This window comes from Phytophthora sojae (genome assembly GCF_000149755.1).
Source record: "Phytophthora sojae unplaced genomic scaffold PHYSOscaffold_2, whole genome shotgun sequence".
NCBI lineage: Eukaryota > Oomycota > Peronosporomycetes > Peronosporales > Peronosporaceae > Phytophthora > Phytophthora sojae.
In genome coordinates, this window is record NW_009258116.1 from 9,795,201 (window position 1) to 9,811,877 (window position 16,677).

General features: G+C 52.7%; 5 protein-coding genes across 5 annotated transcripts; 4 read left to right on the forward strand and 1 right to left on the reverse strand.

Annotated features, from left to right (window-relative positions):
- Positions 1 to 9,530: 9,530 nt before the first annotated feature.
- Positions 9,531 to 10,559, forward strand: PHYSODRAFT_326847 (hypothetical protein; the record flags this gene model as incomplete). Its single annotated transcript, XM_009522872.1, has 2 exons — positions 9,531 to 9,773; positions 9,858 to 10,559. The coding sequence occupies 2 exons, from the start codon at positions 9,531 to 9,533 to the stop codon at positions 10,557 to 10,559; spliced, it is 945 nt and encodes a 314-aa protein (XP_009521167.1).
- Positions 10,560 to 11,387: 828 nt separating this feature from the next.
- PHYSODRAFT_251915 (hypothetical protein) lies at positions 11,388 to 12,314 on the forward strand (the record flags this gene model as incomplete). Its single annotated transcript, XM_009522873.1, has 1 exon — positions 11,388 to 12,314. One exon carries the CDS (start codon positions 11,388 to 11,390, stop codon positions 12,312 to 12,314), a length of 927 nt encoding a protein of 308 aa, XP_009521168.1.
- A 1,128-nt stretch (positions 12,315 to 13,442) lies between these two features.
- Positions 13,443 to 13,652, forward strand: PHYSODRAFT_487198 (hypothetical protein; the record flags this gene model as incomplete). Its single annotated transcript, XM_009522874.1, has 1 exon — positions 13,443 to 13,652. A coding segment is annotated over one exon (210 nt), but the record flags the coding sequence as incomplete, so codon positions are not given.
- Positions 13,653 to 13,889: 237 nt separating this feature from the next.
- On the forward strand, positions 13,890 to 14,081 carry PHYSODRAFT_376383 (hypothetical protein; the record flags this gene model as incomplete). Its single annotated transcript, XM_009522875.1, has 1 exon — positions 13,890 to 14,081. A coding segment is annotated over one exon (192 nt), but the record flags the coding sequence as incomplete, so codon positions are not given.
- Positions 14,082 to 16,334: 2,253 nt separating this feature from the next.
- On the reverse strand, positions 16,335 to 16,577 carry PHYSODRAFT_372842 (hypothetical protein; the record flags this gene model as incomplete). The annotated part of the gene is made up of 1 exon (XM_009522876.1): positions 16,335 to 16,577. A coding segment is annotated over one exon (243 nt), but the record flags the coding sequence as incomplete, so codon positions are not given.
- Between the last annotated feature and the right edge of the window lie 100 nt (positions 16,578 to 16,677).

Here is a 16,677-nt window from a genome sequence, read left to right on the forward strand (position 1 = left end):
AGTTCCAATGAACGCTAAACCAGGGCTGGACCCCATTTTAACCGAAGGAGAGCTCAAGGGATTCCTAGATGCCGTCGACGCGCGAACCAAACGAGGACTTTGCTTCACGAGAGCCGCGAACGCAAAGAAGTCCAGACAACGCACAACCAGCCTCGGCACGGAAACAATACAACCCGCAAGCACAAACCACTCAAAGAAGCGCCAACGCTTCGAAAGCGCTTCTGAGGACTGACAGGATATGGAGTTGAAGGATGGTACATATGGTGATTTTCATACAAATGTCGAGTATGAGATTAGCTTCTGAAACTGTTCCACAATCCTGGCAGGTATTAGAGCACTTTTTCGACGATTCATTACTCAGTCCTAGATTGCTACCAACCCACCGGCGACCGCTCTTATCCCGATTTTGCAGGGATAAGATTAATATAGAAATTTGTATACTGGAGGGATAGGGTAAGCGAGGTCCCCAGCGGCCTGCCCCGACTCTTCGGGTTCCACCGGCTGTCAATCTCATTGGTCAGAGTTATCCAATCAAAGCTTGGATACGGCCGTAATATTAAGCTCTGTCGAGATTTCGATCGAAAAAACCTTGGCGTAATTCGCAGGATAATGCGAACATTCGCTAAGTGAGTGAATTGTTCTGAGCTGAATATCGCGGTTGATGGACGTGCTCGGCAATCGCTGTGACACTATCCCAGGGCAAGCGCGGCACGGCACATGAAGGACGCCTTCTACTGCAACGACGAGACGTACGAGGCACAACCGAAAGCAGAACAACTCAATCTCGGTACGCTGCTCACTCTAGCCAGCCTGTTGCCCCATTGCTGACGTGTTTCTCGACTGCAGGCGAGGCGAGCGCTGGCGGCACAAGCCCCCCCATTCCATCGGCAGTACACCCGCCTGACTTCCTCCTTCCTCTTCGCCATGCAGGGCTACGGCTACTCGCAGTACCAGGCGCACTCGCCGCACCACCAGCGCAGCGGCGAACTTCCCAAGCTCTACTACAAATCCCTGGACCACGGCACCAATAGCAGCGGCTTCAATGGCCCGGCGTGCATGAACTCCAGCAGCACGTGAACCCGAACAGCATGCAGGCCCAGCACCAGGCCCGACGCCGCAGCAGGGGGACTTCGACTACGAGCCCATCAGCACCCAGGCAAATACTTCGTGCTGTCGCCCAAGGCCTATCGATACAACTGGGGCGGCTCTCAGAACCGCTCTGTTGGGCTGCGGTCGTACGTCAGCCCACACGGACAAACGTTCGCGTGAGCCCCTAAATGAAGGAGAAGAAGCGCGTGTTCAAGCTAAACGATGGCATCAACCATCACAAGACGCTGCAGGACGAGGCCGGACGATCAAGCAGTCCATCGTGCGATCCCAAATCAGGGTGCGGAGCTCGCCTAAAAGCAGGCGGATCGCCGAGGACCAAAATGGTGGTGGCTAAGGCGGTGGCGTCAGCGATGAGGGCTATAATACCCAATGGTGCTGCCAAAACAGGCTCTCACTGCAACAGCAGCCTTTGCAGGCGGATGCAGTCAGTATGTGTTTTAGTGTAAGGGTCTAGTATAAAATAAAATAAAGGCATTCCATAGAATTGAGCGACAGTCAAAATCAACCTGTCAAAAGTCGCGGTCGCTCCTCAGTGGTACAGTACACATCGAGATCTTCGCCGAGAAGATCATGGCCGACGCAAGTATGTACGGCGGGCGACAGCAGCAGCACTGTGGGCGGCAGCAGCAGCGATGACGACGAACGCTCGAACCAACAGGAGCTCACAGCGCGAGGGCGCTCCGAGAGCCAAGGGCAGCTCAGCGATCAAGATACCGACTTAGACCGCTCCTCCTACTTTGTTCTCTCGGGCCCTAACTACACCTCCGAGGCTGTCCCGGTGCGCATGTATGTCCTACTTGTGGTGGCTATTTGATATCTAACCGTCCTGCTTGCATATAACAGGCTTTCATGCTGGATGTCAACCGAACAGCGTCAAACAAAAAGAAAATTTATGGCAAGCCGATGTCTGTAGGGGAGGTACGTGCACGTATCTTTGGTGTTTCAGTGGGCGTCACGATGGCTCAATTCCGATGTATGCCTAGTCGTTGGAGAGATTTCAATGGCACCAGGGGTTCCTTGACTTTCACACCCTCCAGCCAGTACGCAAACCTTCACGCGACCGGGTGGGTATGCGAATTACTTGAGTTCTGTGGCGTAGTCTAACAAATGTTATTATGCAACAGGTTTACGAGCCTAGATTCAGGTCTACCAACCATGTAGACGCATTTCTAGCCGCCCTTCCGCTCTACGAGATGTCTGCGCAGTTTCAGAATGACGAAGACTCGCGTCACATCTACGCGTGGTTGCAAGCGTCCCTGAAAGCCTCGAAGGTATTTCACTCGTTCTTTGGTGCCAAGTGTACTCCCAACGCTAACGTGCCATTGACCTCTGTGTAGATAACGCTGTCTATGATAAAGCGTTGAAAGCGCCTGTGCGAGTGGGATATTGAACGCTTAGACGCTTTTCTCGATTCCCATGTTGAACACCATATCGCCATGGAGGCAGATGAATCGTACGACGAGAATGCTATCCGGGAGCATACCAAGGAGGGTTTTTTCAAAGAGCTCGAGTATAAAACTCGAGTCCAAGAAGCCGCTGCGCTCGAGTGGCTTGCTGTCTGGACGTATCAAACCGAGGTGATGTTTCCTCGTCTTGGGGTATCGTTGAGACGCTAGTACGTCAGAAAGTGCTTAGCCCAGCTTCACAGAAGCATACATATTTTGTTAGCGATGCTGAGATGTAATGAAGAAGCCCATGCGTACATATATCCCGTCATCGCTTTCTTATTGTAGCATAGATCTCAACTTTGAGAACCAGCTTGGCCGCTGTCGATGCCAAGGTTGGCTTCGCTCTCCCTCACAGGCGTATTTGTATTAAATTTTGTATGGCAGATGTCAAGATTGACTTCGCAAAGAAACATAGATCTCAACGTTGACAACAAGCTTGGCCGCTGTCGATGCCAAGGTTGGCTTCGCTCTCCCTCACAGGCGTATTTGTATTAAATTTTGTATGGCAGATGTCAAGATTGACTTCGCAAAGAAACATAGATCTCAACGTTGACAACCAGCTTGACCGCCGTCGAGTCAAAGCTGGCTTCGCTCTCTCTTACAGGCGTATTTTGTCAAGATCGACTTCTCAGTGAAATATTGACTCCCACCTAATTATCCGACTCATTCTGCTGCTCGGCCCCGCTGAGCGTACATTCCACCGCGCCGAGCAGCTCCGCCAGCACTTCCGCCACGGCCTCCCGCTCGCTCTCATCCGGGGGCCTCTCAGTCGCAGTTACTCCTTCTTCATCCTATCCTGCTGCATCTGCGCCTGGCCGCTCTGGCTGATGCACTTGTACCTCTACGTTTCGCGTGAAACTTGGAACCGGTAACTGCGAAGATGACACCGAAGCAGCCCCATCGGCATTCTGAACATCGGTCTCGTATTACAGCATCTGAGGAACCTGTGTCCATCGTTTCCGCGCGTAACTCCTCCTTCGACCGACGCATTCGGATCCGTCCGACAGTTTCAGAGTGCGGAAGTTGATCTCCGTTCTTCCATTTCGAGTGCCAAATGTTAAAGCACGATACAGAATTACCATCAGATACGTGTCGCGCCTTGGAACACAAAAACAGTCTTCCTCGATCAGTGGAGCGCTGCTTGCAGTAATGACGCGTTGTGCCGGGAGGTCGATTCGATCCAGGACTGCCTGCACCACGCAGTACCGAACAAACTTTGCACACGCGAAACTTGAACTTACCCTTCGCTGTCTTGTCCGTCGACACCATCAATTGATGCTTCGAGCTTGCTAGCGAGTACGCCGTCGAAACTGGTGTCTGGTTAGATCTTGGCTCCACCTCGGTTACAGCGGCTTCGACGACAGGCACCGTTTCCAGAAAGTCATATTCTCCGAGAGCGAGTAGCTCCTCGTGTAGCTGAATGAGAAAATCCGCGTGTGAAAGAGGGTTTCCCCCCCACCGACTTCGCGTACTCACGGTGGGTGATAAAAGCGTTAATAACAGCTATGTCGAGAGCCCGTAGAAAACAGTTTTGTAGTATTTCTTCGGTCGCATGACTCTTTGGATGGAGTACCTAGTCAAAAGCATTTTCAGCGTAACTGATGGGCGGCAGAACCGCAACAGAGCAACACGTACCTTTGCAGACGTAACTGGTCGTGATTGTCAACCCCCCATGCACTTGTTGTACAATACCACAAACTCCGGACACGGAATGTTTGCCTGTGAGCCGTCCTTTTGCTTCCTCCGCACAATCTCACGTCTAGCGGAGGCCCCAGTCGCCACAAAGTAGCAAATTTTCGAGTCAACCCACCGCGTCGAGTACATTTGACGATTCGTATTGTTCCGAGCAAGAATGTATGAGCCGCGCGGCATCCCTCTCGAAGCTGTTTTTTGTCGGTCTTCAAGTCTTCGGGGAAGCCAAGACGCGTCGTAGAAACCGTCTCGATATTGTAGTACCCCATGTCCATCAAACGAAACCCCAACGTCACCGAAGAATACTCGCGATCAGTGATGATGATTCGCTTCTTGGATCGATCCACCCGACGCTGTTCCCACAAGGCGTTAAGGTTTCGAACCACAGCAGCTGGTTCACTTCTGGTGTCAACAAATTGATTGTTTTGTTTCTTACCGCAATAAACCTCGAACCTGAGCATGAATCCACAGCGTTCAGATACCGACTATATAAAATAGCGCAAATGAGCATACCTGGAGCAGTAGTGGGTTTTCCCGCAACACACAGCGAACAGCTTGGTGCCGTACTTGTGCGGCTTATTCTTCAGGAAAACTCGTATTTTGTTCCGCGAACTTCTTGAAGGGATAACCATCTCGTCGAATGCAACCCAGCGCCCTAGTTCCATTCCACCCTTGAAAGTAGTCTGTAACTTGTTTATCACGTTGCGAATCTTCCATGCGCGGTCCGTCTTAGCCTGCGGAGCCTGGCCCTTTATTAAAATAACGTGGAAGTCACAGTACCTGTTAATCTCCTTGAAACGCTTGCGAACCATAAATGGCGACCAAGTCCAGCTGGAATCGCTCCACGGGCTCGCGTCTTCCAATGATCTTCCAGTCGAGACTTTATCGGGCAAATAGCCCTGGATATTACTAGGGCCAGAAAATGCATGATCTCCGCGGCAAGTGCGTCTTTGAACGCGTCCAGCTCCTTTTTCTTTGCTTGAAACATTTCCTTGCGTTTGTGGATGTCGTCCGTCTTCTTTTCAATGGACAACTTCGCCTGTCATGTAGTAATAAAAAGATCAGAAGGTTTCATCGTTTTCGCTGCCTCTATAGCCGAGGCAGTAAGTTGAGGAGGGTCCGTAAAAACATCCGTAGCGCCGGACAGGTCCGAGTCATCCTGTTCGTCGGTTACCGGTAGCAACTCCCAACCATTGTCAGACATGCCTCGAAGCATTTCATCTGTTATGTAGTCCTGGGGGCCGGCAACCGCGCGAATTTCCTTTGCTGTTTCGACACTAAAACCTTCGTTTCCGGTATCACCCGCAATATAAAGCTCATCTGCAAACTCATCTTCAGAATCGTCGTCGGTACTCTCGCCAGAACAGCCATCCGATTCCAGCACCTCGTGATCGTCATCAATACCCACGTTCACTTCATCAGCAAGCATGTCCGCACGTCTTTTCGATTTCTTCCCAGATTCTCGACTCCCGGGAGACGAAAAAGTACGTCGATTTTGCGAGGGTGTTGCGGTTGTTTCTGCTGTCTGCCGGGGCGATTTTCTTTTTCTGGGAGCCTTGCCTGACCCTCTGGAATCTGCTCGCGGTACTGGCGTACCATCCGCATCCGCATTGTTTGAGATCCCGTCACCCCAAGGCTCAACACCACCACCTGCATTTGAGATCGCCTCTTCCTCGGTAGTCTCGGGAAAGTAATCCGGGTAATCGTACTCGTAGTCATTTTCGGTTCGATCATCGGTTTGCCGGCTCTCGGTAGCCACATTGTCAGCATCATTGGTTACTCTCACTCCATTATTTTCTGGAATCGATGTTCTGCCTGCTTGGCGAGCTGTAGATCCACCGGTGGGTTTCTCGTTCTCATCGGTATCTTTCCGAGGGCTGTCATGGCCTACCGTCCCGGTAGCATCGGTGACTTCAGCTGGAGCTGGGTTTCCGAGCATAGCTTGACGTGCTGCTTTCTGGCGACACCTAAACTTCTCCAATTTGTCAGGGCAGTTCAGATTGGAGGCAGGCTCCCAGCTCGTTTGGGAATATCCCTTCCATTTCTCCTCAAAGTAGGACAAGCCACAACGAAAAGTTTCACGAAGAATTTTTTCCACTTCGTACACTTCCTCCGCACCTGGGCACCATTATTACAGTTAGTACATTTCCCCCACAACCAACATAAGAGCATGTGACAAACACGTGCTGCTTGTTACCTTCAGAACCCTCTTGGTGATTTGCAGGGATTTTAGCCGTCACGTGGCTACCTCGGTCAGGCAAGTCCGCTGTTCGGGTTACTTTTATCTTCAACGCGCGTGTCTCTTGAAGTTGTGCTGCCTTGAACTTGTTGAGGAGCTCAGGGCAATGCAGATTCGATTCCGGCTCCCACGACGTCTCGTCGTAACCCTTCCACTTTACATGGTACTTGGGCTCTCCACGCACGAACTTCATCTCGATGATCTTCTCGACTTCAAACTCGTCTTCTGCGGCATTATGAACGTCTACTATAAGATCGCTACGACGCTTTGCTAGTGAAAAATGCGTTTTGCTTACCGGATTCCTCGGAGTTCGCTGTCCTCGCTGCTTTTCTTCGCGCCTTTCGGGGCGGCTGGGCGTCGCGCCCGCTGCCTACTCGGCGCTACTGTGCCATCTCGAAGAGTGACGGTGGACGGGGGGGGGGGGGGGGCAAAAGGCGCACTTCTTGCATCCGGATGCGTGGGCATTGTTGACCTTGATCATACAACTATACTGATATTAAATTTCGAATCTAAACACATCCGGATACGAAGCACGACAGAGCAGATCGTATACTTGTAATATCTCGATGTTCAGTTGCAAGTGCCAATGTTGACATCGCAGGTGAATTGCTTAGCAGATTCCTTTGGCAATAACAAATAAACTGCTTCTAGAGCTCCTCAACATTGTTTTCACAGTGATAAATACACGCTCGGCGTCGCACTCACGTGCACGTAACCCACTACATGGCAACGGGCATCACGACCGAGCTCGCGAGAAGCGAAACGACGGGCATGACGGCCGCACACCCACCCACGTGCATGTAAAGAAGAGGGATTCAACGTTGGGCTGGGGAATGTCAACATTGACATCGTGAGGCGCTGGAACTCCAGATCAGCGAGGCATCGAAGCTCACCAGAAAACTTGACGGCAAGCATAGCAACACCCGGAGCAGCGACTGCTGCACGGCGAGCATAGCTGCGGCAGGCATAGTGGCGGCGTAGGCGATAGATGAACAGCGAGCATGGCGGCGGCGGCGAGTGCGAACGTAGAGCAGCATTCCGGTGAGCCCGGTCACAGCGACATGACGAGCATGGCGGCGGCCGGCACAGCGAGAGCGGCATGACGAGCATGGCGGCGGCCGGCACAGCGAGCGCAGCATGACGAACGTGGCGGCGGCGGCACGGGCGACAACAGCACGGCGAGCATAGCGGCGGCCAGAGTAGGGATCAACAGCATGGCGAGCTTGGTGGCGGCCTTGGTGGCGACGGTCGATGCGAGCCGGGCGACGGCATAGTTGGGGAAGCGCGCTGGAGCAGTAGCTGGCGATTTCGGAAATGAGGTTTGGGATTGAGCGCGCGGAAACGATCTTCTGGCACGGATCGCAGCGCGAGCGTGATTGGCCGCGAAATGACTGGCCAATTACACGCCACAAATTCAAACGATGGGGGCGCTGATTGGCGTAGATACCGGAGCGAACCCACGGGCGAAAATCTGCGTGTTGCGCGAACTCAAAGCGCAAGTTGGAAAAGCGCGCGAAAAACTGTGTGTTGCGCGAAGCTTGATGGCTGAAGCCAGGCTGATACCACTTCGTGTGACCTTTGGATTGAGCCAATGCTGATTGGCTTATTAGCTTCAACTTCAACCCTCGATAAGCACTCCGAATTATAGTAGTTCTTGATTTAGTGACTACCTAGTACGAGGGCATTTCTTTTACAGTTCTATAGTAACTTACTTTTGCAAGTTCTTCTGCACCAGAAAAGATGGCAAACGGTGCCTGAACGTCGCTCGCCTCGCTACCTAGGCCAGTGTGGTGTCCTCACAAAACGCGGTACCCGTAGATATGAAATACCAACCAATGCGTGCACACGGTTTCTATAGGTGAGCGCTAGCACCATTGAGCTTGTCCGTCGAAAAAGCTCTGCTTCTGGGTGGTCAAAAGCTCACGAGACAGCACACTAATTCCCTCCTGTTCCTCGACAACACTGGTACGAATAGACGCCAGTGACTTCAGCGAGGAATACGCCGCGCTAGCTAAGAACACGGATGCCCCCCCCCTTTATTTTACTGCAATTTACTACATATGGGAGCCCACACACCGCTTGACCTCTGGGGGCTGCATGGAGGTGTCGGTGATGACTTGGCCGGCCCAACAACCCGTGCCGCACCACCTTGCATCGCTGCCTACCAGGGGAGGTCAAGCGATGTGTGGGCTCCCATATGTAGTAAATTGCAGTAAAATAAAGGGGGGGGGCATCCGTGTTCTTAGCTAGCGCGGCGTATTCCTCGCTGAAGTCACTGGCGTCTATTCGTACCAGTGTTGTCGAGGAACAGGAGGGAATTAGTGTGCTGTCTCGTGAGCTTTTGACCACCCAGAAGCAGAGCTTTTTCGACGGACAAGCTCAATGGTGCTAGCGCTCACCTATAGAAACCGTGTGCACGCATTGGTTGGTATTTCATATCTACGGGTACCGCGTTTTGTGAGGACACCACACTGGCCTAGGTAGCGAGGCGAGCGACGTTCAGGCACCGTTTGCCATCTTTTCTGGTGCAGAAGAACTTGCAAAAGTAAGTTACTATAGAACTGTAAAAGAAATGCCCTCGTACTAGGTAGTCACTAAATCAAGAACTACTATAATTCGGAGTGCTTATCGAGGGTTGAAGTTGAAGCTAATAAGCCAATCAGCATTGGCTCAATCCAAAGGTCACACGAAGTGGTATCAGCCTGGCTTCAGCCATCAAGCTTCGCGCAACACACAGTTTTTCGCGCGCTTTTCCAACTTGCGCTTTGAGTTCGCGCAACACGCAGATTTTCGCCCGTGGGTTCGCTCCGGTATCTACGCCAATCAGCGCCCCCATCGTTTGAATTTGTGGCGTGTAATTGGCCAGTCATTTCGCGGCCAATCACGCTCGCGCTGCGATCCGTGCCAGAAGATCGTTTCCGCGCGCTCAATCCCAAACCTCATTTCCGAAATCGCCAGCTACTGCTCCAGCGCGCTTCCCCAACTATGCCGTCGCCCGGCTCGCATCGACCGTCGCCACCAAGGCCGCCACCAAGCTCGCCATGCTGTTGATCCCTACTCTGGCCGCCGCTATGCTCGCCGTGCTGTTGTCACCCGTGCCGCCGCCGCCACGTTCGTCATGCTGCGCTCGCTGTGCCGGCCGCCGCCATGCTCGTCATGCTGCGCTCGCTGTCCCCGCTACCGCTACGCTCGCCTTGACGCTGTGGCCGGGCTTGCCGAAATGCTGGCCTACGGTCGCCCACGCCGCTGAGATCGTCCAGGAGCTCAACTGGTCCGGCCAAGATGTCGATGTTGACTATCCCAGGTCAATGTTGACTTATGTTATGTGTGTTCACACATGGTCGGTGATATGGTGTGGTCAACATCAGAAGCAGCGGAATCTTGGAGTTCGACGACATCCGACGTGTGAGAAATGGAGTTCAAAGCACGACAAATCGTTGACGACTACCGGGCGTATTGGGGAGGACTGCCGCGCGTATATGCAGTACCCGCCTCGGCTCTTTGTGATCATGAGAGGCCTCCCGGGCAGTGGCAAGACAACGTTTGCTCAAGAGGTCACTCGTTATGCAGTAACTGTTGATTTCCGCGCATCGATTTGCTCAGCTGACCTCTTCTTCCAGCGCGGAGGATCCTATGCGTTCGACGCAAGTCGGCTTTGGGAGGCGCATCGAAGCTGCTACGAACAATGCAGAGAACTCCTGTGGCGCAGCCCCGACCGTGGCGTGGATATCGTTATCGTCGACAACTGCAACCTTCGGATGGATGATTTTGAGCGCTATCAGGATCTGCACATTCCCTCGGACAAGCTTGCGGTTGCTGCGTTCGAATGCCCCCCTAGCATAGCGGAAGCAACACAGCTCTTGGAACGAGCTAATCGTGTTGGCCACGCTATCCCTGGTCGCACTTTCGTTGAGTACTTCAACATCTGGAGACACAACGCACCGGAGGAGCCGCGCCCCGACAACGAGGTGGACACCGTTGATGAGCGGCACATCGATAACGAGCTAACCACCGTCAATATGCCGCGCGCCTACATCATCACGCTGGAAGAGTTTATGCGTGATCGCTAACGTGCTGCGGCAATGCCAAAGAGGTGACTGGTAGCTTCAGTAAATCTCTAATTTGACGTATCCACTCTTGTGTTGGCGCTTATCTCACCACTTCTGCATCTTTTTGTAAAGACAACCATGTGCATCTACTCGTACATCTCTCATTGAGTCACCAAGTCGACTACGACTTGGAACGTGTCTACGCTGGCTTAGACACTTGTTACTGAAGCGAGCTCAACAACGACTTATACCAAGTCAACGTTGACTTACAGTCCTCTTGATTCTAAATCGAATTGGTCCACATCAATTTATTTCAACTGTAGGATTTGCGGTTTCACTTTCTCAAAGAACCTTGACTGCAGCAAAGTGCTGATAGCGATGCTGATGGCGAAGCGATCTCAGGCTGCAGAGAGCTAGGGGACTGCTGGCGGTGCTGCTCGCCAGGCGCCCATGACGAGGAGCAAGAAAGCTGCAAAGGCGACGGACAAGCCAGCGACAAAGCGGACGAGCGCGCCCACTGACAAGTCAGCAAACACTGCCAAGACCACGCCTGCCACCGGCAATGCCAAGCAGAAGCGGAAGAAGGGGGAGGGGCCAGGCACTTCGCTAAGCCCCCGTAAGCAGAGGAAGACTGCCAAGAAGACTGGCGAAGGATCCAACGGGACGACGCGCGAGTTGGGCGCCGCGAGTGCATCGAAGGACGAGGCGACGACTCGCGATGAAGAGACGGCTCCCCTGGTACCCAAGCACGCGCTCCGGTCCACGTACTTGGCTCTACAAAAGAAGATCGCAGACGAAAAGGGCGAGCACCGGCAAGGCCCACGGCGCAAGGCAGGTGATTACTACAAGATGGCAGACTACCTGAAGCGTGTGTGGGCGGAGAAATACACAGCTGCTAGGAACAGCGACAACGACTTGGACTACGAGGCTTTGAGCAAGTTGACTCAATTCAAGGCGTTCAAAAACAACCCAGAAGAGATCCAGCGCCACGAGCCTGCGCTGCTGAAAGAGTTCTACGAGGTTTACTTAGCGGACCAAGCCCTGAAAGCAGACGCACACGTGCAGACCGCTGGATCGGGTTCGTCGAAGCTATCGCAACGTGGCGGAGCCGAGCACCTGGCGATCGAGCAATATGACATCCAGGCGGCTCAGCAGCTTACCGCAGCCAGAACACTAGCGTCAGACCAAGCGCCAGGGCCTCCAATCTCGCAGACACCCGTGGTCGTGCAGGAGGAAGGTGCCCCAGCTCGGAGCCTGCAAACCCACCCTTTGCGAGGGGAGTATGCGAATTTTGAACTCTCTATTTCGCAAGCACTGCAGCAGTTCCGAAAGAAGCTAGGGGAGGAGCAAGCGCGGTCAAGGAAATTAGAGGGGCAGTTAGCAGCCGCTAGAAACGAGCTGACCGAACTCAGGAATTTTGATCTCCCAGACAACGATATAACTATCGCGTTGATGAAGGAGTTGCGGAATTCGATTTTACAACTAGCCGAGGAGAAGGCGATTTCAAGTGGCTTGCGCAACAAACTTGCCCATGTGGAAACTGAGTTGAATTTGTCGAAGCAATCCGTCACCACGCACGCAGACAATCTACTTAAGGCGCAGGCTAGCCATGCTAAGAAACTCCAGGATGTGCACGAAGACATGAACAACCTCACGAGAGAGGTGGACGCGCGCAAGAAAAAACTGGAGGACCGGGAGAACGAGGTCGCGAGAGAAGAATATGGAGAACAAGGAGGAAGAACTACAAGTCAAAGCCGAGGAGCTGCAATCGCATGAGGCCAAGCTCAAAGAGGAGGGCCGGCGTCTCCAGAACGTAACGCATCGCCTGCAACGGGAGCGGGAGCAGTTGGACGCGGATAAAAAGAAACGAGAGAAGCCGAGTCGAGAGAAGCAACAAGGAGGCCGAATATCGCTGAGGCAGGCGAAGATTTTGAATGAAATGAAGCGCCAGACCCGGCTCCTGGAAGAGCAGTTCAAGAACAACGGGTGCCCAGCTGCGTTTAAAGAGCTCGAAGCCAACCGCAACCGGATTGAGGAAGAGAGGGCGGCGATGCAAGCAGAACGGGATGCAGTGAGAACGCAGTTGGAATCGATGAAGGCTGCGCTAGAGGCGGTGAAAACGGAGAACAGCGGATTGCAAGACACCATCGCGAGACGAGAGCTGCATCTGCATACGTACAAGTATAGCGCGGTGAGCAAGGAAGCTATCGAAGAGTTCACAGAATGGAACGCCGAGATCAGAAATGGTAAGCCGCTTGAGTTTCTGCTTCAGTGTGGTTTGACATTGTATTGGCTTCCATTGTCTCTGGATTAAAAAAAAAATGTAGGTAACACGAGCACAATGCCGAAGAAGCGCGACTTCATTCTGGGCAAAATGAAGGAGGCGTTTGGATCGAAGACGGCGGGCGCTGAAGAGTTCAAGGCGCTTGTGGTCGAGTTCTGGGAGAAAAGAAATGAGTTGGTCCACGACAAGACATGGACCGTCATCCACTCGATGGACCACGGCAGATACGCGTATGTATGCACGGAGATTATGGAAGCATTGGGCGTGTTGGAGAAAACCATTAATCCTTAGTCTGCCGTAGTTGTGTGTGCTGCTGCGTAACGATGAATGAATACACATTTGCAAGTCACCGATGACTTAAAGCGAGTCAACTTTGACTCGAGTACGCTTGTTTTATTGATCGCGAAGTCAACATGGACTTGAACCAAGTCGACATTGACTCAAACGTACTAGTTTCAGTAATAGCGAAGTCAACGTCGACTCTGAACGAGTCTACATTGACTCGGTCGACAGCGACCCAACGTTGACTTACAACCCCCAAAAAAATAAACTCGGTTTCAGTATGAATCCCCAAAGGGTCGTTTTACTTGAGTTTGTATAGACAGTATCCGAAGCGAAAAATGGCCGACTTTTCAGATGAAGAGGATCGCCAACTCGTTCAGCTCGCGGCGGTGTACGAGCAAGCAGGAAGACAAATCGACTGGGTGTCAGTGGAGAAAGACATGAGGCCGTCAACATGGAGCGCAATCAAACTGCAACAGCGAATCAAGACGCTCAAGAGACGATATGGCAATAACGTGCTGAGTTTCCCCCCACGCTATTTCCGCCCGCCACCAGACCGAGCAGGTCTGCATTTGGAAGCCAAAGCCGCGTCTCCTCTACGGTTTTCGCCTTCACCACATACCATTTCGATCCTATCACCGCAAGAAACCTACAACGCCACTGAAGGACTATGCTGCCTACTCACCAGGCGTGATGTGCGTGCGAGTGAACGTCAGCTAAATACCGGGGAGATTACAATGGCTGGGGTGTCCATGCTGATCGAAGAAGCGAATATTCAAGTGAATGACGTGTTTCTGGATGCTGGATCCGGCGTGGGAAATGTTCTCGCCCAAATCGCTCTGCAAACGCAAGCATTTCGTGTGGTTGGTATTGAGATCCAACGTGACCTGGCCGCTAGAGGTATGGAGCTGATTGCGTCTAGGGCATCGCGCTTTCCTCATCTACGTCTGGTGGCGCTGACAACACGAGTATGTCGTTTTGCAAGCGATGGAAGTTACGGAAAACAATTCAGGTTCCGATGGCTTACAGCAGCTCCCTTCGGCATTTACACCTGTACGCAGCTGAACCAAGATGGTCGATGCAGTAACTACGATCACTACTCTAACGTTACCGCCGAGGGTCAAACCAACAACTATGTACTAATTGCATGAAAATCAATCACAACTCTAATCAACTTCGACCTGCAGTTGAGTTAGACAGCGCAATGAAGCCGCTGTCGCCCCATGAGCTGTCATACGAGGTCTAGAGAACCCAAAACAAGATGAAGTGTTCGTAGCGGACGAGCTTACTCGAGTCGACGTACGGCATCGTGGGCTCCGTAACCAGACCCCAGCTGACCATGAAGACTCCATGCTTCAAGCCGTCGTTGTATCTGTCGTTCCTGGAGTCTTGCCACACCCCGCTGTCCCTGTCGTGCTCTTGGCGTCCTCCCTGCCGCTTGTTTCCACCGTCGTGCCTTCGGCATCGTTCTTGGACATTCGCTGTAGAGTCGACTCGCGTTAGGGTGAAGTCTCAGCACCCGCATGGTTTCAGCGGTGGGGGCACGTAGCTTAGGTAGGTGGGGGCAGATGCGCAAGATCGCCTCGTTGCTCAACTCCTGCCGGGAGTAGCCGATGAACAGCTCGTTCTGAATGTAATACGCCTGTTGACAACAACACCACCAGCATGAGCCCCTAGATATGAACGACAAAGCTGCCAAGACGCCACCTTACCTTGTGGGGGTTGAAGATGGTGTCCAGCTCGCACACCTACCGAGTCCACTACATCTCTCAGCGTCAGCCTCCCTTCTGCTAAAGCTCCAGTAGCCCTGACGCCTCACATACATTGCTGAAGTAGCGGTCGAGCTCCTCCACGAACAGGGGCGTCCAGGTCTCGATCGAAACAACTCGGTCTTCGCAGTGGCACCGGCAGAACCGTATTCGTAGCTCCTCGACCAGCGTACCTCGCGCGTGTGAAGGCATCTATAGAAGGCAATGATACAAGGGAAAAGAAAGTTAACATTAGTGAGCGGTGCATCCTATCAACTCAGAATTTTACCATAGCGTAGAAGCGCTAATCCGTCGCGGGCACCTGGCAATCTGCGGGTGTAAATGCTTGTGCGGTGGCCAATGGTGGCGCGGAAGCCCGGCACACATGCCCATCTACCTTTCAAGGTGAAAAATCCGCAAACAGATCGCATTGGCCAAAACGCTCTCGGCGGGACCTTGAAGAGTCGCAGTTACCCTAACCACCTGTATGGCTTGAACCGACAGTTTCCCCGAAGTTTTTCTTATCCCAGCAAAATCGGGATAACGGTCGCCGGTGGGTTAAGCGGGTCAGACAGCACGGACAAACTACATTTCCCTTCTTATTTCTAACTATCCTGGCGCGGCTTCTTTTGTGCAGAGGAAGTTTGCCTTTTGAGGTCGTCTCCAACTGTTTCGTAACCCTGGCAGGACAGATATATTCCGGTGATTCAAAGTCCTGAAGCATCCGCAGTAGACTTGTTCATCCACGTTGTAATGTCAGCCGGGACTGTCGGGAAAGATGACGCGGATTCCTTTGCCCATTGAGTCTGCAGCTGATTCCACCCCACTTGTAAATGTATCTTGCGGAGCTAGTTGCGAGTCTACGGCTTGAAAGCGACCGACACCGGAACGTAGCGTGCCAGTCTCCCCCACTTGAAAGTCGTCATCAGCCTGTTTAGACAGCGATTCTTGACTCCAGACCGAGCCGATGGTATCGCTGGGGCTAGGACCTGACGGGGTTACGTCCATACTAACTTCGCCTTGCCGTATGCGTTCCTGCCACGATAATAGTTGCTGTATAGTGATGTCGTACGTTTCCGTCCATGCTGTTTCCGCCGCCGAGTCATCCCAGTCTATGTCATGGAACCCCTTCACCTTCCCAGGGGAGAGTCCGTGGAGTCCAGTCGCTGGAAAAGCGTGTAACTCGGGTTTGCGGCTACCCCCATATTCCTCGATCGCATTGAACTCCTGGCGTTCAGCGTCGGTCAGGTGATGTCCGCTCTTCTCGCTGTTACATGCTACCATCTCAGTCATCTCTACGTCGTTAACCAATTCGTCCGCACCAGCAGACAGCGTCAGTTCCACGACGTCCTACGCAGTTGCTGACCCTGCGGCGGTCATTGGAGCGATTGGCAGTTTGAAGCGCAGTCGCAAGTAGTGTCGTGCTGTAAACTTCAGAACAATTGGAGCTGTGCCCTCTGCGTACGTTGCTTGACGTGCCGCTTGAAGCCGCTTGATCCATCCCTTTGGTTTCTTCCCTTCGTAGTTGCGTTCCTTCACTGATGAGAAAGTCTCGCCCAAGTTTTCTACTTCATCTGGCTGGAAGATTAGATAGCTAGCGTCGTCCAGTCCCGAAGGCGCAACGACCACAAAGATTTCGCGTTGAATAATTTTTGCCAACAACCGGAGCGTCACCTCCGTGCCCCAGTAACGATAATCGATGTATGCTGCAAGCTCGGATGTTGTACAGCATAGTTCGTGCAAGTAGTTCTTCAGACCTTGTGCTGATTGCGCCTCCGTTAGGCGCGCTTCGCCGTTGGTTAGACCTTCGTCCAACGAGCTAAGT